General features: G+C 39.4%; 1 protein-coding gene and 2 long non-coding RNA genes across 7 annotated transcripts in view; 1 reads left to right on the forward strand and 2 right to left on the reverse strand.

Moving 5' to 3' along the window:
• Positions 1-13665, reverse strand: part of LOC134298333 (uncharacterized) — an 81544-nt gene extending 67879 nt beyond the window's left edge. Inside the window, exon 1 of the long non-coding RNA XR_010005354.1 lies at positions 12688-13665. This is a non-coding gene — a long non-coding RNA (uncharacterized LOC134298333). The remainder of the gene's footprint in view (positions 1-12687) is intronic.
• Positions 1-22167, forward strand: part of col24a1 (collagen type XXIV alpha 1 chain) — a 233242-nt gene that overhangs the window by 178570 nt on the left and 32505 nt on the right. For 4 of the 5 annotated variants that reach the window (XR_010005351.1, XM_062978066.1, XM_062978063.1 and 1 more), the window contains exons 38-51: positions 864-917; positions 1284-1391; positions 3083-3136; positions 4048-4101; positions 4485-4541; positions 6099-6152; positions 7091-7144; positions 7297-7350; positions 10088-10141; positions 13675-13782; positions 14501-14608; positions 16634-16741; positions 16834-16887; positions 18950-19012. Coding sequence is in view for 4 of the 5 variants with exons in the window: in XM_062978066.1 (XP_062834136.1) it covers positions 864-917; positions 1284-1391; positions 3083-3136; positions 4048-4101; positions 4485-4541; positions 6099-6152; positions 7091-7144; positions 7297-7350; positions 10088-10141; positions 13675-13782; positions 14501-14608; positions 16634-16741; positions 16834-16887; positions 18950-19012 (984 nt within the window). In the remaining variant the exon portion in view is untranslated. The remainder of the gene's footprint in view (positions 1-863; positions 918-1283; positions 1392-3082; positions 3137-4047; positions 4102-4484; positions 4542-6098; positions 6153-7090; positions 7145-7296; positions 7351-10087; positions 10142-13674; positions 13783-14500; positions 14609-16633; positions 16742-16833; positions 16888-18949; positions 19013-22167) is intronic. The other variant, XM_062978065.1, reaches the window with a different exon arrangement.
• LOC134298334 (uncharacterized) overlaps positions 14419-22167 on the reverse strand; it is a 54699-nt gene continuing 46950 nt past the window's right edge. Inside the window, exon 2 of the long non-coding RNA XR_010005355.1 lies at positions 14419-14671. This is a non-coding gene — a long non-coding RNA (uncharacterized LOC134298334). The remainder of the gene's footprint in view (positions 14672-22167) is intronic.

A 22167-nucleotide genomic window follows, 5' to 3' on the forward strand; every position in this document is an offset into this window, starting at 1 on the left:
CAAACTATTAAAATGTCTGTCTTTTAGCTGAGAAAAAGACTATGATGGCTTGTCAGTGATAAGGATCAGTAGAGGCTGTAGATGAAAAGGCAGAACAAACCCAAGTGGAAAGAGTATCCAGTGTATTACTGTGTATTGGTTCCATGGAAGGTGTCACTCAGGAAGGAGGGAAATGTCATCTGGTGCAGGACAGAGGAAATAATATAATTCCAGGAAATGTAGTTATTGGCAGTTGAGGTTTATAACTCTATGGTGTGTGGTACAATTTCTATACTAAAGAGTGAAATAGTTGTGGCATGCTTGAGCCTTTATCTTGTACTAAGTTAATTCAAAGCTTTAACATCTTGTTCTCCTCCAAAGGATTTACCCAAAACCTATCAAGGTGTTTTAACATTACTTTGTGAAAAATTTAAAGCCTAGACATGCATGGAAGTTTTCTGCTTCATTAGTTTTGTACTTGATTAAGGAGGTTCCTGGCTGATAGTATGCATATCCAAACCTACTGTCAATTGCTGCACATGCAGAAGTACATCATTGAAGAGTTTTCTCAGACCTGAATTTGACATACTTCAGTCCTTTCCTGCTCCAATATACTGTTTTTCTAGATGGAGGTTTTGGCTCAAACACAAAATCTGTTTTATCCCCAGCTGTCTGGACATGTTGTATTTTGGTGCAGTTTCCACTGTTTTGATTTTTTTTAATCCTAAAGATCTTATCACTGTGCTGCAGCATGGAACCATCATGCTAATGTTTTCAAGAGCAAGTTTAATAACAATTTAAATGGCCTTTATAACATAATTAAATTTACAGTACAGTTTAAACATGGTCTCAGAGCTGTTTTCTTTCCTGACAACTAACTGCAGGGGCCTGAGGGAGCTACAGGAAGTCCAGGTCAAAGGGGTCGTCCAGGAAAAAAGGTAGTCTATCTTCATTCTTTAGCTTTCGAATTGTATTTGAATTGTAAACACAGTGGGCTCTTGGTATTCACTGAAGTTTGGTTCCTGGACACCCCTTCCCCTCCCGCTGGATACCAAAATCTGTGGATGCTCAACTTCCATTATACATATATGACGGCATAGTAAAATGGCGTCACTCACATAAAATGGCAAAATCAAGGTTTGCTTTTTGGCTTGGGGAGGGGGATTTTAATGCCGTGGATATAGAATTCATGGACATGGAGGGACAACTGTATTCCTTATTAATGAGAATCTATTGTTCCTGTGAAGCCTACATTTAACATGACATTTTTATCTTTTTCTGTTTCCCTCCCACTTTCTCAACAGGGCGAAAAGGGTCAACATGGGCCTGCAGGAGAAATTGGAGCTACGGGTGACCCTGGCCAGAGTGGAGAAATTGGCCCAAAGGGTTCAAGAGGAACAAGGGGACTCCCGGTTAGTATAGTACTTGTTTAAATTACCAAGTTCTATAATATAGTGTGAAGCATGTATGAAGAAGTTGTATTGTGTGTGTGTGTGTGTGTGTGTGTGTGTGTGTGTGTGTGTGTGTGTGTGTGTAGGAAAAGAACCATATCATTCTCTTGGTCCCAACACTGTCACAGGCTCATCTGGTGAAGATATGGGAGACAGCCTTCTCAGTGGATGTTACCACCCACTTTGAAATTCCCTTCCATAGGGAAGCTAGGCTGCCCCCCTCACTGCTCATTTTTTGCCAGTAAGCAAATGCCTTTCTATTCAGTAGGTATTTAATTGGTTGCAGGAAATCATAGAGTGCCTCTGTACTGTATTTTTAACTTTGCAGAAAGACTCCAGGCCTCCCTCTTTCACATGTCTTGCTGCACTGTACAAACAACAGCTTTGCTTGTGCGTCCATCCCCCTTTCAGCTATGGTGTTCCACTTGAATCATAGAATCATAGAATAGAATCATAGAATAGTAGAGTTGGAAGAGACCTCAAGGGCCATCTAGTCCAACCCCCCGCTAAGAAGCAGGAAATTGCATTCAAAGCACCCCCGACAGATGGCCATCCAGCCTCTGCTTAAAAGCCTCCAAAGAAGGAGCCTCCACCACGGCCCGGGGGAGAGAGTTCCACTGCCGAACAGCCCTCACAGTGAGGAAGTTCTTCCTGATGTTCAGGTGGAATCTCCTTTCCTGTAGTTTGAAGCCATTGTTCCGTGTCCTAGTCTGCAGGGCAGCAGAAAATAAGCTTGCTCCCTCCTCCCTATGACTTCCCCTCACATATTTGTACATGGCTATCATGTCTCCTCTCAGCCTTCTCTTCTGCAGGCTAAACATGCCCAGCTCTTTAAGCCTCTCCTCATAGGGCTTGTTCTCCAGACCCTTAATCATTTTAGTTGCCCTCCTCTGGACGCTTTCCAGCTTGTCAGCATCTCCCTTCATCTGCGGTGCCCAAAACTGGACACAGTATTCCAGGTGTGGTCTGACCAAGGCAGAATAGAGGGGGAGCATGACTTCCCTGGATCTAGACGTTATTCCCCTATTGATGCAGGCCAAAATCCCATTGGCTTTTTTAGCTGCCGCATCACATTGTAGGCTCATGTTTAACTTGTTGTCCACGAGGACTCCAAGATCTTTTTCGCACACACTGCTGTCAAGCCAGGCGTCCCCCATTCTGTATCTTTGATTTCCATTTTTTCTGCCGAAGTGAAGTATCTTGACTACGCTCTGCCCTCTTTTCAGCTATGGCGCTTCACTCAACTCATCCCAAAAGGACTGAGTTGAAGAGAGTGATAATACTCTGTCTGTTCAACCCAGTGTTTTCGGACTCAACCTAGTGAAGTGCTGTAGCTGGAAAGGGAATGTACACATGGGCAAAGCCGTTGTTTGTATTGTGCAGAAAGACAGGTGAAGAGGGAAGCCTGGAGTCTTTCGTGTGCTAGCTAGACCATTTATATCAAGGAAGTTATCTTCTTTTGCTGACTTCATTGTATGCAAATTGTCTGCCAGCAGTATGATTTGTTTCATCATGTAATAGTCGCACCCCCTTTTTTGGCCCAAAACAGCACAAAATGTGACTATTATGCAATGAAATATGGTATATGAATCAGAAGTGTTATGTGCTCTGTCAGCTTGACTAAAGAAGTATATTCATTATTGCTTTTACAGGGACTTATAGGAGCAATGGGATCTACAGGAGAACCAGGAATTCCAGGTTATGGGGTATGATATACTTTCAAAATGTGTCCATGTGTCTGTCAGTATTGTTTAATAACTCTCATCTATGCATATTGTATTTCAATTGCTCTGACCAATCAATTTGTGAAAAGAAATATCCATTCCTCTTAGGTAGGTATCATTATTGGTGTATGCATTGCACCCCAAGTGTGGTGCTTGCCAGGTTGTCATCTGGAGATTTCGATCATCGAGTGAATATCAGTGATCAGAAAGCAACACTGTTTTTGTCCATTTTGCTCCCTTTGTTCTCTCCTTTTTGTCCTGCATTTGCCACTCTAAAGCATACTTACTTGTTACAACAGGGGTTATCTTTGTAGGTAAAACTTATGAGGAGAATGAACAGAAGAATCATCTTTTCCAGAGAATTTGCAGATACAGCATTAGACTCTGGATCTAATAACCTTAACTGTAAGAAGTATAAACTGAAAATGTCTGTATCTACAACAAGGCAACAATACAGCTATTTTGATCATGTACATGTTAGTATAAATGATTATTTGACTGATGGACAAAAAGTTAAAAAGTAGGAATGTTTGTTTCTTGAAGTTTAAAGATTATGAATATTAACTTTATATTGTTATTTCTGTTAACATTGAGATGTTAATTCCATGCTTCTCTTAAGGTACACTGCTGAAGGCTACACATTTTTTCTAAAAAAAACCCCAATATATTTTAAAAATACAAAAAGTCTCTAATTATCATGGGACCATTGTAATCCAGTGATTCAATCCCCAAGCCTTGAGTTCTACCAGTCTTTAAAAAATTGTTCAACTGAGGATAGGTTTGTTAAATATGTCATCTTTGACTGTATTTTATCTACATATTTCTGTGTGTGTGTTTTTAAAGATGTTGGGATAGGTTGAAATTAGCATTGAATTTTTCCTGTTTTTTCTTAGGGTCATCAAGGGCAACCAGGAACACCTGGTCCTCCAGGTCCAAAAGGAGAGAAGGTATTTAGAATAGGAATTGGCATATACATCCCTACTGTACATTATTAGATTTTTTGACCGCTTAACAATATTGTAGGAATATACTATAGGCAAAGAATGCACTTCTAAGAGTAGGTTCAATTTATTTTAATACAGTTTACTGTTGACTGGAAACATAGAATTGTGCTGTGAACTATTTCCTTTATAAACCAATAGTTTAATAAATCATTTTTTTCTCAAAATAGAGCTGGAATATATGGAATATTTTATACATTGATGTTTTAAGAAATGACTACCTAGGATAAGAAAATGTTTGAAAATATATTCTTTACACTCCTCATTATTAGCTTATTAACATCCCTGAAGTTCATGACCAGTGATAATTATTTTTTATTTTATTTTAGGGTTATCCTGGGGAAGACAGCACACTATTAGGACCACCTGGGCCCCTAGGTGAACCAGTAGGTCTTTCTTTATCCAGAAAACTACAGCCATGTTGTATAAATGAGTGTAGAATAGATATAGTTTTAAATCTTATTTTTCATTGTATTTGGTTCTTTGCATCTACTCCTTTCAGACTGTAAAAACTGATGCCGACATTTTCATCTGTTGCAATACATCACAATGTCAGGATCTATTAACTAGGGAGGTTTGAAGGTCCTTCCTTTGGTGGACAAACATTATGGTATATCTCTGGGAGTACTATTACAGGACAGTTCAAGAGAATCCATCGCCACAGATGCCAGTTTCCTGGGTTGGGGGGCTCTCAACAGAGGGGGTCTGGACTCAAACAGAAAGGCCATACAGATTCAACTGGCTAGAGCTTTATAACATCAGGTTAGCTCTCCTTCACTTCCAAGAAGTCCCAAAAGGGATACATGACTTTGCCCAGATAGACAAAAAGATAGCAAAATTATACCAGATAAAACAGAGAGGAGTTTCCTGTGAATTCAGTCAAACTGCCCTTTTCCCCTCGTTCACATCTGCTTGTTTTTGCAGCAGACTTGAAACTCAAGAAATGCCTTTTGGCCTTGCCTAGGCATACATGGTAGAAATGTACATGTGAGATTCTTTTCAGAAGTTACTTAACTCTAGAATATTCCAAGTGTGATTTTGTACAGGCTGACTTCTGGCCACAGAAAAACTGCAGTTACGAATAACCTGTTTCTCCCTGGTCTCATCCCTACACTTAGCAAGACAATATCTCTCTGGTGGCCTACACATTGGGCTATTTAAGGGAATACTGAAGTAATATGTTTGAAGCACTTTCGAACAGTGGTTCGCAAACTTTGGTCCTCCAGATGTTTGAGCCTACCACTACCAGAGTTCCTCAACATTGGCCATACTATCTAGGACTTCTGAGAGTTGAAGTCCAAAGGACTAAACATTTAGAAGCATTGCTTTTGTGAGTTCAACACATTTAAGTGCTAAGCATTATATGTGCTAATTTCATTTTTAGGTTCTACCATATGCTGCAAATATAATCTACTTTTCAATTTGAGGGTTTTTTTTAAAAAAAAATCATACAGTGTGGTCTCATTATCCATGAATTCAATATCCAGTTTCTTTTACCCCCGCTCCAAAAGTATCCATCTCCCCAAGAAATGTTTGTGAGCCTCTCTAGATCCTGCAAGGCATTTCTATAGTGTGTTTCTTGCACAAATATAGTGAAAATATGGGATTTGCACTTATTCACATATTCACTGTTTCAAGTATCCACACGGGTTCTTGGAATATATCTCCTGTATATAGCAAATATTACCTGTCCGTATTAACATATATAGTATTGATTCTGTATACATTCATCTCTGTTGGAACTAATCACAAAAAACATTTTAGGACCTTTCATGGTTGAATGGGGGTATGATATTGTGTGAAATGTCCCATTTTTCCTTCCATTTTTCTGGTGAAAGCTGGATTTCTTTTGAACATATTAATCAGCTGTACTTTAAAATTTTCCATCATATAAGCATATTTCAATTTTAAACAACATGTTGTGTTGGTGCCTGTTTCTTTAGGGGCCTATTGGTGAACATGGTGAGAGAGGAGAACCCGGTGATGCAGGTTACATGGTAAACATGACTTAGGCTTTTATTTTACTGTAATATGTTCAATCATTTCTTTTAAACAGATAATTACCTCTCATACAACTTTGTATGTATCTTAATAGCAACCATGCTGAGTAAGAGTAATTGGAAAGATGGGACAGGTATTAGCTATTGACAGAAATCCTGATATGGTTTCCACAGGAATGCTAAAGGGTAATAATCATATATATATATATCCCGGTCAAATCTAAGAAATTTTGTGTAAAGATTTATGAACTGATTAGGTGAATAAGGTCAAACCTTATTCATGTAGTGCTTTCTTTGAAGGTTTGTGTAGTATAATACAAGATGTAGACACAGGTTCCCTGGATTCAAATCCCTGTTCAGTTAAGAAATTCACTGAATTCACTACCTCATAGAGTCATTTAGTTGCTTTCAGTCTCCTTTAAGAGAGGAAAATAGGATGTAAATAAATATAATGATAGTAATGCCTGTGGCTTTTGTAAAATTATATTAAAGGGATATCTTCCTTGGAGAAAAAACTAAAAACAGCCATGATAAACAAACAAGATCCAAAAGGTAGTTTTAGCTTAAGATTTAGATTGAAAGCTTGCAGTGCGGGTATATTACAGATACAAAACAGAAGTAAAGGAACATGAAGTATATTACACTGACAAAAACCAGAGGAAGGAGCAAGAGGAAGTTAGATAGAAAGCAGGGGCAAAGTTTCTCAAGGTCATATGCCCATGCATAGAACAACTGTGTATTTTCAGCCTAGTCTGTTGCAAAAGAAACTTCAGATTGGAGCAACTTGAATATGGTATATTTAGAAGAAAAAGGCTCAGTGAAGTATCAGCACTGAAAGCAATATGCTGAAAAGATAACCAGCACTTAATAAACTTGCAGTCTTGTCAAAATGTAATATGTTTCTATCCCATAAAATGCTGTATCTTTTATTCTAGGGTCACCCAGGGCTTCCAGGACGTAGAGGTGCTATTGGACAACAAGGGCCACCAGTAAGTCTGTGTTAAATAAGAGGGTTGAATTCACTGAACATATGCAATAGTAAAAAAAAAAAAGGCAGGTAGAAGTTGAGGGAATCCCTATTTATATCCAACTAATTTTGATATTTACTGGTAATTGTTCTATTGCTTTGTTTTTTCCCAAGGGTGAACCCGGTGAAAGAGGTGAACCAGGACCAAAAGGAGAGAGAGGATCTCAAGTAGGTCGAAAAGAAAAATTCATATACATATTCAAAGTTTTTGAAATTAATGATACTCTAAATTCTAATACTTTTGTTGGTAAGCCTATATATCTATTATTCATTTACTCATATTCTCATTCAGTCATTCAAGGCATTTGTTTCTTGCCTCTCAACCCATCAAACTGCTGAGGTGATGCACAATTGCTAAAAATACCTTTAAAACGTTAATTCAATTACTAAAAACCAATTAAACCAGTTCAAACTTCACTTTAAAAATAATTTTAAAAACAGCAAAGTAGACACCCCTAATTTTCAAAGTGAACGGCCACACTAAACAACATGGTCCTCACTGCCTGCTGAACACTCAGATGGGGCAGGGATCAAATGCTGGTACAGTGACCTAGGGATGGATCAGGGGCTGCACATGTGTCACATACATGTTCAAATACACCCTCTAACATACACACACACACATACACCCTTTAGCTTGCAGTGATTAGGATGCTGAAGCCTCACTTTGCTACCTACTTAGTTTGAGGAATGGAATCACTGCAGTGGTAAATTGAAAGTCTTTTCTCCCTCCCCCTGGAGCAATCCTAATCCCGATTTTTGCTTCTGTTAAAATGCACCCTGTTAACAGGAATGGGGAGGAGCTAAGTTCACATCACTATTCCAGAAAAGCTAATAGTTTTGTTCATGCTTTGCAGCATGAAAGAGTCCATTTTCATCATATTCTTTTTTCAAGCTGCTTTTGAGGACATACTTAGATAATTTTATCCTGTGTCCTTAAATGGAAGTTACTCAGAAATCTAGATCTGGAATTGCCTCCAGGTTGATAGAATCAATCATTCAGCGAACCACACAACAAACTCTGCAAGCAAACCAAAATGCCTGCACTATTTTGTACAGCAGTACCCCCTGCAGGGGTAGTTGGGCAGATTTCAAAAGCAATGATGGCATTGGGGACTTTTGTTCAAAGGACAGGAGTCTGTTATCCCATTAAGGATGTTTAGGTGCCAGGCTCTGAACTGTGGCCATTGTACAAAAATAAATTTGAAGTCATTTGTATAGAAAATGTAGCCATAGTAGAATGCCTGTGTATTTGGTACAAGGAGAGATGACTAAGTTCCAGAGAACTACATATAAATGGCTCACTTCTAAATAGTACTTTTGATTTGAGGATACAGTGAAAGCTGCTTGTGATGTGTTCCACTGAAAAACAATGCCTTTTCATATATTTTAAAGCATTACATCCAGAATGATTTAAATATTCCCATTGCACCTTCAGACTTCTACTTTCAACCAAGTCTTGCTCCAATAAAACATGTTTCAGTGGGATATGTGATAATCTGTGACTTGAAGCAAAACTAATAGTTTATTAACTTGCATGTCTTAGGAGCTCTTCAAAGCTTTTTCCATGATCACAAGATGCTTTAGTTTTGGCAGTACATGCATAATGTAGTAACAAAAACACTCAAATATAAAGCCAGCCTTTGCGGTTTCCTTACAAATGTTCCATTTCTGTCTCTTGGGCTGAAATATTATATAACAGCTTTATTCCTAAAAATAGTTTAGCAGTCAGAAGTTTAATGAAAAATCGTATAACTGCATTTAAACACATGTCCATAACTTGAACATGACTATGCACTGATGGTGCTTCATAAATTAGAACAATTGTACATATAGTGTCTACATGGCAGAAGAATTAAAATTAAAAAGCTGTTTTCTTTTTGTTATCTGCCTCTGTTTGAGCCGTGAGGAGAGGCAAGTAACCAAATTGTCGTTGCTATTATTAAATAGACTCCAGATTGATAACAAATGAAAACTGTGTATCACTTAATGTCATCTCCAAGTAGTAGGACAAGGGGTCCACATGCATTTTCTCAACTTGTAGGTAATGGCCGTGAAACTTCTGTCTAGCTATCATTTCAGGTTTCTCTTAGTACCATATAAAACAGGCATGGGCAAACTTCGGCCCTCCGGGTATTTTGGACTTCAACTCCCACAATTCCTAACAGCCTATGCCCATGCCTGTTATAAAAGGTACAGATACAACTAAAAGCCCTAAGTTGTACCATCGAGCAGAATTTAGATGGTGTACGGTTAAGACAGAAAAAGATACAGAACTTCAGATCCTGGTTACTAAACAGTGATTAAACGACAATTATCTTCACAGATTGACAGTATTGAAGTGGGGTATGCATGGGGAGCATACAGGCACGTGACTTCTTGGATGATAAACCATGGTTTACAAACCCAAGATTGTGATGTCTAAACTGGACCATTATCTCTGAGTATCTGGGTGCATAAGACTACTTGGTGGAAATCCTCTATATTCAGTGAAATACACAGCTAATTCCAATTTTGTAGTCTGGAAACATGTTAACATTTTCTTTACATCCAGCTGGTATAGAAGGTAAAGTACCATCTGATCAGAAGATACTCTGAATTGTGAACTAATGAGCCATCTTTGTGACTAGCCATGCTCTTTCACCAAAACATAATGACTTTGGGAGTCATGCTTCTGTGAATGAATGTATTGTGAATCTTTGACAGACTCCCATACCTAACAAAAAAGAATACACCACCAGTGTAAGATCTTACATTTTCATGATGTGGGAATGATTTTTTTTGACTCTGACTCAACTATGGATAACAGGTCATATTCCTAGTCTCTTGTCAGAGAAATGTAGGCCCCTGGCCTACTGTTACATTTCATCTATGTTATCAGATAATGATATTTTGAAATCCCTAGGGTTCCACAGGGACAAAAGGAATGAGTGGTCAAGCTGGGAAACCCGGACTGCCTGTAAGTAAACAAACTGTTGTGTCAATGCTGCATTCATATTTCAGATAGCGAACAACAGGTTTCTTCATGCAGGAATGCTATTAATGACAGCGAAATAGTTAATGTGAACAAAGATTATGTGTAACCCAAAGGGTTGAAGAGCAGTGTAACAAATTGTTTTGAGCATATTTAATCTTTACAGAACAATCTTGTTTTATCAGAGTTCATTATATTATTCTTGCATTTCATGTTTTAACAGACTATAGAGTGTCCAGTAGGGAATTTAAAAGTGCAATGTATAAATAAATTATTTACCTACAAATAAGTCCACTGTGTTCAGTAGGACTTACTTCCTAAGGGATATGTTAAGGATTATAGAATTTTTTAAAAAAGAAATTTGTAAAAGATCAATTTTGCAAATTTGCAAAATTCCCCAATTCTGTCCAAATGTGGAGTTTTGTGAAGAAGGTTGTACAGCATTTAGTTTTAGTCCAGATTTCTGGACAACATTCGCAAAAGGGCTACACAGTGTCTCATTACTGTTATGAGGTGTCATGGGGAGGAGGAGGTACCAAGTATCCAAAGGGTACAGGAATCAGAAAAATGAAGATTTATCATCCCTATATTATACACTCATTTGTTTTTTAAACACATAATAAAGGTTAATGTCACTCTGGACCATTTTTTCTTTATTACTAAATCAGATTTTTAAAAATAATATTTTGAATAAATTTTCCCCTGTTCAGGCATTTTCCTATGCTTGCCCTTCTAATTTTGTCTGCTATGCATAATTTTACTGACTATGCAATTCTTTGAGGAGAACTGTACTGTACTGTACTAATCTAGAAGTGGGCAACTTCTTTGTAGAAATCGTCTTATGAAATTAGCTAGCACACTTGTATATCTGTGCTCAGTTGAGATCAGCAGGAAGGCTCCTGCTTAGGATGATCTTCCTTGCCTTCTCTGCTACAGTTCTTCAGCCATCAACTATCATTTTTGGGAGACCTGTTCTATTGCAGCTGTTTCCATCATTTATTATCTAGCTGTGTTTTGCCAGTTGTGAGGTGGGTTTAATTGTTGAGGTAAAGTAGATTTATTTCTAAATAATTATCAAGTCCCTATGGCATAAAAGTAGTTTATTACATTAAAAGAAGAAACAAAGGCTGCAGGCCAACAGTCAAAACATGTTTCATAGACATTTCATTTTTTGTGAATATTTTATCTGCCCCACCAGATATCTTGAGTTCCAACTGATGAAAAATATAAAAATACGATAAAGGAAAATATCTGCAAAATCCTGCCTATTTTTATAAAATATAGGCCCAACTTTTTCCACAGTGAACTATGCCTTGGTAGGGGATTTCAACATGAGTAGGGGACATGGGCTTGCCAGCACCAGTTATATTGTCATTATCCCTGCCCACTTGGTTTCCAGTCATCCTGCATTGATCAGGAACATTTTAAGGGGCGTTTCTGTCTTATTGTACTTTTACATAGAAGCCTTCCTGCAGTGGGAAACTTTTGCTCCATCTGGAAGTGGGAGAATTCTGTATTCATCCAAACAGATGTGAATGTCCCCCAGATCTTCCCACTCAACATGCCAAGACCAGAAACAGAGAAGAGGGGACCGGTGTGTCTGCAGGCATTGGAAACAGCCTTCACATATGTAGTGATTGAACTGGGGGTATTTAGTGTTTTTGAGCGTCATGAGGAAGGAATTCATAAAGGATTTCCATTTTAATAACACTAACAGAAACCATCCAAGTAGCAACAGTAAGAACAGACCACTGAACAACAGACTGGTTCAAGATTGAGAAAGGAGTACAGCAGGGCTGTATACGCTCACCCTACCTATTCAATTTTTATGCAGAACATATCATGTGACATGTGGGGCTTGATGAATCCAAGGCTGGAGTTAAAAATGCTGGAAGAAACATTAACAACCTCAGATATGTAGATGATACTACTTTGATGGCTGAAAGCGAAGAGGAGCTGAGGAGACTTATAACCAAGGTGAAAGAAGACAGTGCAAAAGATGGGTTGCAGTTAAACATCAAGAAAACCAAGATCATGGCAACCAGACTGATTGATAACTGGCAAATAGAGGGAGAAAATGTGGAGGCAGTGACAGATTCTATATTTCTAGGGGTGAAGATTACTGCAGATGCAGACTGCAGCCAGGAAATCAGAAGACATTTACTTCCTGGAAGGAGAGCAATGACTAATCTCGATAAAATAGTGAAGAGTAGAGACATCACACTGGCCACAAAGGTCTGCATAGTTAAAGGAATTATATTCCCCATAGTAACCTATGGATGCAAGAGCTGGACCATAAGGAAGGCTGAGGGAAGGAAGATAGACGCATTTGAACTGTAGTTTTGCAGGAACTTGGACCGCAAAAAGAACCAACCAGTCCATCCTCCAGGAAATAATGCCCGACTGCTCACTGGAGGGAAGGATATTAGAGACAAAGATGAAGTACTTTGGCCACATAATGAGAAGACAGGAAGGCTTGGAAAAGATAATGATGCAGGGAGAAATGGAAGGAAAAAGGAAGAGGGGCCTACCAAGGGTGGATGGTATCCTTGAAGTGACTGGCTTGACCTTGGAGGAGCTGGGGGTGGTCACGTGTGACAGGGAGGTCTGGCGTGGGCTGGTCCATGTAGTCACAAAGAGTTGGAAGAGACTGAATGAATAAACAACAAAACAGAAATCATTATAAACCTATGCACAATGCAAGCAAATAACTTGTATTGGAAGAATACAGCAATGCTTTGAATCAATGTGAATTAATGATTTTCCATTTTCCAAAATGATCGTTAGTGTCCATGGTTACAATCCAGCTTCCTTTATTTATTAATTGAATCTAATGAATCCTATTAATACCAGTAAATTTCTAGAAGGAAAAGTACACAAATACATTCTGTAACTAGAGCTGATTTACTCAAAGAAGGAACACATGTATTTTGTTCATTATTTAAATCTGTTCACCAGCTGGGTCTTTGATCAGTCAGAATGGAACATCACTTGGGAGTTGGGGAGAATCTGCCATACTTTGAGCTGTCTTTTTCCTGGCAAAATCTCATGTTTTTTCCCCTCTTTTATAACTTTTTCTAAAAGTGCTTGGTTGTCTAAAATATGGCTAATGTCTTATGGAGTGAATATAAGATGGAAGGTGTGTTTCATACACAAATGAAAGAAAAAGATGAATGTTCTGCTAAACCTCCTGCTACCAACATGACTAAATGAGTGGCAGAAGCTTCGGGAAGATGGACTTAAGTTCATTTTCCCCCTCAAAGGGCTCATAATATTTCTGCTCTGTCACTGTCACTGGGATGGAATAAACATTAGATAGTGTTATTTCTTCAAATAAAAGAAGAAGAAGAAACCTAAATATCATGTCCTTCCATCTCATCCCAAACTAAACATGTTTGTTCTTAAAATTGGGTAATCATAGAACTGCTTACTGTGTAAAACCAGAACTAGTGCAGCTTAGTTTCAAATAATGCCATTACCTTTCAAGGCTAATGAAATAAATTTCAAATTTGTTTCAGGGTAAGCCTGGTCCAGTAGGCCAGAAAGGTGCATTGGGCTATCCTGGACCAGAAGGTATTCCAGGGAACACTGGAAAGCCTGGATCACCTGGGCAACTGGGCCTACCTGTGAGTTGCTGAATAGTTATCCCTATGACTTTTCTTATAAGTCTTAACGTAAAAACTGCACTTCACTAACATATACATGTAAATACTACGGGGGGAAAGGGAATTACATAGTAACTTCTGATGTCATGCCTGAGGGCCTGTAGCATTAACATTAATTGGGAATTATTATTGCTGGCTCTTTGTTCATGCAGATCCTATTTCTTGACATACTGTTGTGGTGTCGAATCAAATATGCATAAGAAGCTTGCATGCTGCAATGGAAACCTGTAAATAAGATTTTAGTCACTTTCAGCATTCTTTGTGCTTTGATGCCAAAAAAATAACTTCTATGAATTCCAGCATTCCTCAATCTGGAGCCAGATTTCTGTAAATAGTTAGTGAGGATTTTCTAGTATATCTTGGAGGTACAGTAACTGTGAATGCAATCATCAAAGTTGATTTACGAGTAACAGTGAATTTCTGTAAAAAGCATGTCCTAAGCTGTCTTCTCCTTCTCGTCCTCTTTGCCTATTAGTATTATTACTATTATTATTATTACCCATGTACGATTAAGAGTTCATTATTATTTAGCTGATGCCAGCCATGTGAGGAAGTAAAGGAATATACAATATATGAAATAACAGTGGCTCATTTGAATTGCTTAAAGTATGCATTTATTATGCTGAAAACAAATGGAACATGTGACTGATTTAACAGTATATATGTGCTCTCTATCAAGGGTACTAGAGGAAGCCCAGGCATACCTGGACTGGCAGGATATCCTGGAACTCAAGGATCAAAGGGGTTACCAGGTATGCCAGGAAACGTTGGACCACCAGGACTAAAGGTACTTGAATAGCAGCTGGTCAAGTTGGTTGGCACTGGGTTTCAAGTAATTCTGTCTTTTTGTCTGGAAATCATAATGAAAAAAAAAATCCCATGTGTAAGGCATTTTGCATTTGATATAGTGAGTGAATGACATAACAGTATATGGCTTTAATCTTTGAAGTATCTAAAATTGCACATTATGGAGATTGCCATAAAGCAAAACTCATAGAGGTGGGCAAGTTTCTCTTTAGCAGCATAAAACAAGAAAGAACATTTGGCATCTCAAAGACTAGTATTTGTTTGTGCCCATAAACTGTTATGATGTTTGGGTGCCACAACATTTTTTTCTTGCTTCAAAACAGAGAGGTGCTTGACAAGCTGTTATGGTTGAGCCTTATGGCTCCGATACTGGGAGACGAGGTCGTAAGACTCCTCGAGAGTCAGACTCTCTTGAGGTGCACGAAAGGAAACTGCTCCGGAACTTATTTGCAGAACCAACAGACGAACACTCCTTTGAGGGTTTTACCGAGGGAATGGAGGAAGAGATGGTTAGCTCAGAGGAGGATGACATGGAATGGACTCGTGTAAGGGAGGATTTGGGTGTCACCGGCAATGATAGCATGGGAGGCAACTGGCGGGTTGCAGGATCGGACCCGTGGACGGGCTGGAGGGATGGAACGGGATCCACAGCTGGGGATGCTGTGGGGCGTAGTCAAAGGTGTTTTAGCTCTGATGAGGATGATGATGATGAGGCACCTGGAATTAGGTTAACAGCTGACAGCGATGAGGAGTTGTGAACTGGCATAAATTGGGGTTTAGAATCCAGGGCTAATTGCGTTGGGCAAGGTAATCTGGACGAACGCTTGGGCTCTTGTTGGGAACTTCCTGAAGACGGGTGTGATTCGTTTGCTGAATACCTTGGACCTCCGTCGTCTTTTTGACGGACATTAATTGACTACTCTGGAATGACGCTGGACTGACTGACTGACTGACTACGACCTCGGACTATCCCTTCTGTGGCTATCGGTGGAACTTGTGAACTAAAGACGTCTGTACCTGGCTTTCGACCTCGGACCGGATTGGGACCCTGCTGACCATTGCTACCCTGATTGATGTGCCTGGATCCGGATTTCGCTCGTTGCACGGAGGAGTAACAACCTTAGTTACTCATTTGTAGCTTTTGAGTAGCAGAGAAGAATCTGCTGCCAGTTATTTATGTTCCATTGAATCTTTGTTTATCAACTTTTGTTTGTTTAAATTGCCAGGCTGAAGTAAGCATTTTTGGTTTAACCCGGATTAAACTCCTGTTTAATCCGGTTTATCTTTCTAACCGCTTTTAGTATCAGCGGAGTCTTTTTTGTATCTTTTCACACTGAAGGCAAGTGTTTGCCTAGTCCTTTGTTTCTTACGGGCATTTTTAGTTCTGTAACTTTAATAAACTGTGTTGAACTTTATTTGGTGGCGTTCTGTCTTTGACAGAAGCTTTTTGTTTAGGATGGCTCTAAAAGGGTTAGAAATGTGGCCCATGACAATGGAAAATCCTAATTTTTATATATGACATAATTTTTATTATTTCACATGTGCAGAGCAAGAAGAACCATCTTTTAGTTAGCCATTTGTTGGTGATTGTGTCAAGAGCCAGTAATGACAAGATCACAGAAATAGCTGATTTATCTGATTTGTCAGGTGATATGAGAATCAGGCTAATAGTTATTTTTCAGATTCCCAGTTCAGATTTGAGGTCTTCCTCTGAAATATATATGTCAAATGCAAAGCCCAGAAGCCAAAATCAGCCCGCCATGTTATTTTATGAGACTATGAGACTTTCAATGCCAGGGCAACATAGTTATATTTATACAGTCTCACAATTACAACCGGTTCTTTGAAGGCAACCATAAGACTGATGTGACCCTCGGTGAAAATGTAGTTTGACACCCCTGCTCTGAAAGGTAGAAAGGCAGTCTGTTGAGTCCCTTCGGGTGGGTTATAAATAGAGTATCATCATCATCATCATCATCAACATGTCACTTCTCCTTTGTTGCAGGGTGAACAAGGGCTTCGGGGCCATCCAGGAAAGCAAGGTAAAAGAGGTCTTCCTGGGACACAAGGTGATCAAGGCCCACCAGGACATCCTGGCCTGAAAGGGCATGCTGTATGTATCTAATGCTGTTGCATAAATGAGTCAGAAGTATAATTTCAGTTATAGTTCCAAATTAATCATGCTCCTGTCTTCAAATATTACAGGGTGAACATGGAGATCAAGGTTTGATGGGATTTCAGGGATTCCCAGGCCCTAAGGTGTGTTGGAGTTAAGACAAAAAGCGAAGCACCTTTAAAGTTCTCTTGACCTGAATGGGACATAGCCAAGCATCCTTGATATTAGCATTTAAGATTAATAGAGCTCTTGTTGTCTGCCTTCAAGTCATTCAGTTTAGATTTCCTGTTGTCATCAGCATTTTGCTTTGTATCAGAAATTCAAAGAAGAGGGAAATCCACAGTATTGTTGACATTGTCACAATACTTCTATAATAATAATAATAATAATAATAATAATAATAATAATAATAATAATAATAATAACAACAACAACAACAACTTTATTCTTATACCTCGCCCCATCTCCCCGAAGGGACTCGGGGCGGCTTACATGGGGCCATGCCTGGACACAACAGTATAAAAGCAAAAGCAAAACAATAAAGCAAATCAATCAACAATAAAACATCAACATCGATAAAAACAGTCATTAAAGGTCAACATACAAAATAAAATGTTAAAATCATGAGTTGAATTCAAAGATCTGGGCCAAGTTGCAAAATATGTCAAAGTCATCAGGAAGGGGTAATTACCCAGCTGGCATAATCATTAAAGTGCTAAGTATAATACTGAGAAGGCATACCTGAGGGTCTGTTGCTAAGTAGGCAAACAGGTCAATCCTACAGGGACCAATCATCAAAGGCCTTTTGGAAGAGCCAGGTTTTCAGGCTCCTCCGAAAGGAGAGGAGGGTGGGGGCCTGCCTGATCTCCCTGGGGAGCGAGTTCCAAAGTCGGGGGCCACGACGGAGAAGGCCCTCTCTCTCGTCCCCACCAACCGCGACTGTGAGGGTGGTGGAAGCGAGAGGAGGGCCTCCCCCGACGAGCGAAGAGATTGTGCGGGTTCATAGGGGGAAATGCGGTCTCGAAGGTAGGTGGGTCCCAAACGGTTTAGGGCTTTGTAGGTAATGACCTGCACCTTGAATTGGGCTCAGAAAATAAACGGCAGCCAGTGGAGCTCCTTAAACAGTGGCGTTGAACGCACCCTGTAATTTGCTTCAGTTAGAAACCTGGCTGCCAAGTGTTGTACTAATTGTAATTTCTGGGGCGTCTTCAAAGGAAGCCCCACGTAGAGCGCTTTGCAATAATCCAGTCTAGAGGTAACTAAGGCATGGACCAGCATGGTCAGATCTGACTTCTCGAGGTATGGTTGCAGCTGGAGCACAAGTTTTAATTGAGCAGAGGCCCTCCCGGCCACGGCCAACACCTGGGCCTCAAGTGTCAGCCCCGAATCCAGGAGGACCCCCAAGCTGTGGACCTGCGCCTTCAGGGGGAGTGCGACCCCCGTCAAGCTCCGGTTGCCACCCAATACCCCGATCAGACGTACGACTGACCTGGAGGACCTCTGTCTTGTCAGGATTAAGTCTCAGCTTGTTCGCCCTCATCCAGACCAACACAGTGGCCAGACACTGGTCCAGTATCCGAGGGGCTTCCTTGGATTTTGGTGGAAAAGAGTAGTAGAGTTGGGTGTCATCTGCGTAGAGATGGCACCGCACTCCAAAACTCCGGATGACCTCACCCAGCGGTTTCATGTAGATATTAAAAAGCATGGGGGACAAAATAGAACTTTGCAGGACCCCACAGATCAATGGCCAGGGGTCCGAGCAGGGCTCCCTCAGCTTCACCATCTGAGAACGACCCTCCAGGAAGGACTGGAGCCACTGCAAAGCAGTACCTCCAAGGCCCATCCTGGAGAGCCGTCCCAGAAGGATACCATGGTCGATGGTATCGAAAGCCGCTGAGATGTCCAAGAGAACCAACAGGGTCACGCTCCCCCTCTCCAGCTCTCTGTCATCCACCAAAGCAACCAAAGCCGTCTCGGTACTGTAGCCAGGTCTGAAGCCAGACTGCGATTGGTCCAGAAAATCCGTATCTTCCAAGAATCCCTGGAGCTTGTATCAGTTCTTATTACCAAGTTTTATTTTAATTTTACATATTTAATTTTTTTTTAAAGTGGACTAAACTGATAGTTTTCAAAAAAAATGGATCTGGTTCTGTAAATCAGATAATATATTTTAAATAATCACTTTGTTTTGTTTCTGTCTTTTAGGGTCCTGATGGTGACTTTGGTTTAATTGGAATTTTGGGACCTAAAGGCCCTGTAGGCCATATTGTAAGTATATACATTAATTATTACCCATACTGTTTAATTGCTCTCTATTTTCTTTATTCACATGTAGTCTTGTAGTAACTGGATTTATATGAAACCCTAATACAGTTTTCTGTTGTACCAGCAAATACTTAGAATTGGTAAAATTCAGTTCAAGTACTGGTGAACCAGAGCAGACTTTATGAGAATACATCAACATGAAATCCTAGCCAATTTTGAGTTATTCTGAAAATGGCAGCACACCTGCTTGGCTTATTTATTTTTTACCGCAGAGGCATAATTTGCCTGGCTTCTTTTCTTTTCTTTTCTTTTCTTTTCTTTTCTTTTCTTTTCTTTTCTTTTCTTTTCTTTTCTTTTCTTTTCTTTTCTTTTCTTTTCTTTTCTTTTCTTTTCTTTTCTTTTCTTTTCTTTTCTTTTCTTTTCTTTTCCTTTCCTTTCCTTTCCTTTCCTTTCCTTTCCTTTCCTTTCCTTTCCTTTCCTTTCCTTTCCTTTCCTTTCCTTTCCTTTCCTTTCCTTTCCTTTCCTTTCCTTTCCTTCCCTTCCCTTCCCTTCCCTTCCCTTCCCTTCCCTTCCCTTCCCTTCCCTTCCCTTCCCTTCCCTTCCCTTCCCTTCCCTTCCCTTCCCTTCCCTTCCCTTCCCTTCCCTCCTTCCTTCCTCCTTTCGTTCTAAAATAATATTTATTCTAAGACAAAATAAAGAAAGACATTTGGATTTTCTGAGGTGATTTGCATGATTAATCAATTAAACGCTTATTCTGTATGCATACATTCATACAGTAAGTTGGATTCCACCAATGCCTTGAAGACACACATTTCAGAAAGTGATGTTTTGGGCCATGGAATCTATACAGAAAAAGTTACCAATTCAAGCTGCTTCTTAGTGTAAAGAATAATTGTTACACTGTATATTATTTTATTGATAACTCTAGGTGAAACCATAATTTTGAACATTCCCTGCTCTTCGTTTGTTCTGCTTCAAATTGTCTGCTGCATTTCCAGGGACATCTAAATTTGGCTAACCATGGTTTGGTTACTGAAACCAAACTAGGATCACATTGGTTTTAAATCCTGAATTTAGATGTCCTCAAGAACATCCTCTGTTTTTAGTTTAAAATAAAAACAGAAGCTTTTGATCTCTTCTGGCACATAAAATAGAGGGAGAGTTGTAAAGAGAAAAATCCAAAATTGTAGTTATAACATGATTTTCTCTTACATTTGAAGTTGGCCAAATAAAAAACTGACCTTTCTTTGAGCATCCATGGCATATAAATCAAATTAAACCAGCATTGATGCCTTGCAGTCTATAAAACTGTTGAATACATTGCCCATTGAAAAACCACGCTGAAATAGTCTACAGCTTTATTGAAAAAACATTCTGGTTTTGGTAAGCACAACTTGAAAACACGTCTGTCCTTATAAATAAGAACAGAATAGCCTCCATAAAATGTTCTCTGCCTAAAACCCATGTGTTTCTCATCAGATAGAGCAGTGCTCTATAAAAGCATCTTCTCACAGAATAATATGAGGATGTTCATAATGTACTATGTGCCTTTTGAGATTTCTCTTGTGCAATGGCTTTAAGTTCTTAAGCTGCCAACTTGTGGTCGCTCCTGGGAGGAGCATTTACACTTTGGCAGATTTGTTGGAACCTTAATATCTGCTTTGGCCAAGGCCCTGTTCTTTGGTCCACCACTGAGAGAGATCTAGTTACTGGATATTAGTGGCAAGGTCCCATATCTGTGGAATTTCCCCCCTCCCCTCCTTTCATTTGATTTCCCTTAAAGGTAACTATTAAGTGAACTCAAAACCATAAAATCATATATTGCTAGATTTTGTGTAGGTGTTTTCTTTTACCCTTGGGTCCATCCACAATGCAGAATTATAGCAGTTTGATATTGCATTAACTGGCATGATTCCATCCAATGGGATCCTTGAACTTGTAGTTTGTTGTGGCACCAGAGTTGTCTGACAGAAAGGAGTAAATATTTCACCAAACTACAGATACCAGAATTCTGTAACATTCAACCATGGCAAGGCAGTTTTGCACTGACCACTTATCCCAAGGCTAATCAGATGTGTTGAATGCAGGACTGGCCCCAGAATGGTTTAGACTGCCACCCCTCCGGTTGCTGCAGAGGCAGAAGGAAGTCCTGACTATCCAGCAGTGCCAAACTTCATTTAGTGCCCCTGGATGGCCACACTTACTATCCTGTGACAGTCAGTGACAACATGAATTGTCTTAGTAGCTTGTTGCCTGGAGTGACATGTCCCAAGGGAACAGAGCAATGCAGGAGTAGGTACTGACAGGGGGCTGCTTTCCCATTACAGCTGATGTGTACCAATGGGTGTTAATAATAATATTAATATAAATAATATATAAATTTATTATTATTATTATTATTATTATTATTATTATTATTAATAATAATAATAATAATAACAACAACAACAACAACAACAACATATTAATGTTATTAATATATAAATAACAATAATTATTCTGGGACCCTATGCTGAGTCTAGGAGAGAAGTACTTCCCCATTGTATCAGATGTGTACCAATGGGTCTTAATAATAATCTTTATATAGATAGATAGATAGATAGATAGATAGATAACAGTAGTTACTCTGGGACCCTATGCTGAGTATGGAAGAAGAGTGCATCCCCATTACATCTGATGTGTACCAATGGGTCTTAATATTTATTTATTTATTTATTTATTTATTTATTTATTTATTTATACACACACAGACACACACACACAATTGCCCCTGGAATCTGGGAGTTGTAGCAGTTCACCCCCATCCAGAGAGCATTGCAGCTAGGCGATGACCAGCCAGCGACAGATCTGGACCACACTTGGTACACAGACCCAAAATGGCCAACTTGGAATACTGGCTGGGTTTGGGGAGGAGTGACCCATGATTCTGGGAATTGTAGTTCACCCACTCCAAACTGAGAATACCTAACAATCCAAAACAAATAATGCCTTTTTCAAATAACCCAGGCATCACCGGGTTCCCAAGCTAGTATATATATAAAATGATAGTTACTCTGGGATCCTAAGGTGAGTCTGGAAGAGGAGTGTCTCCCCATGACAGCTGATGTGTGCCAATGAATATTAATAATAATAATAATAACAACAACAACAACAGTAAT

The sequence above is a fragment of the Anolis carolinensis genome, chromosome 4, assembly GCF_035594765.1.
Source record: "Anolis carolinensis isolate JA03-04 chromosome 4, rAnoCar3.1.pri, whole genome shotgun sequence".
NCBI classification, from domain to species: Eukaryota; Metazoa; Chordata; class Lepidosauria; order Squamata; family Dactyloidae; genus Anolis; species Anolis carolinensis.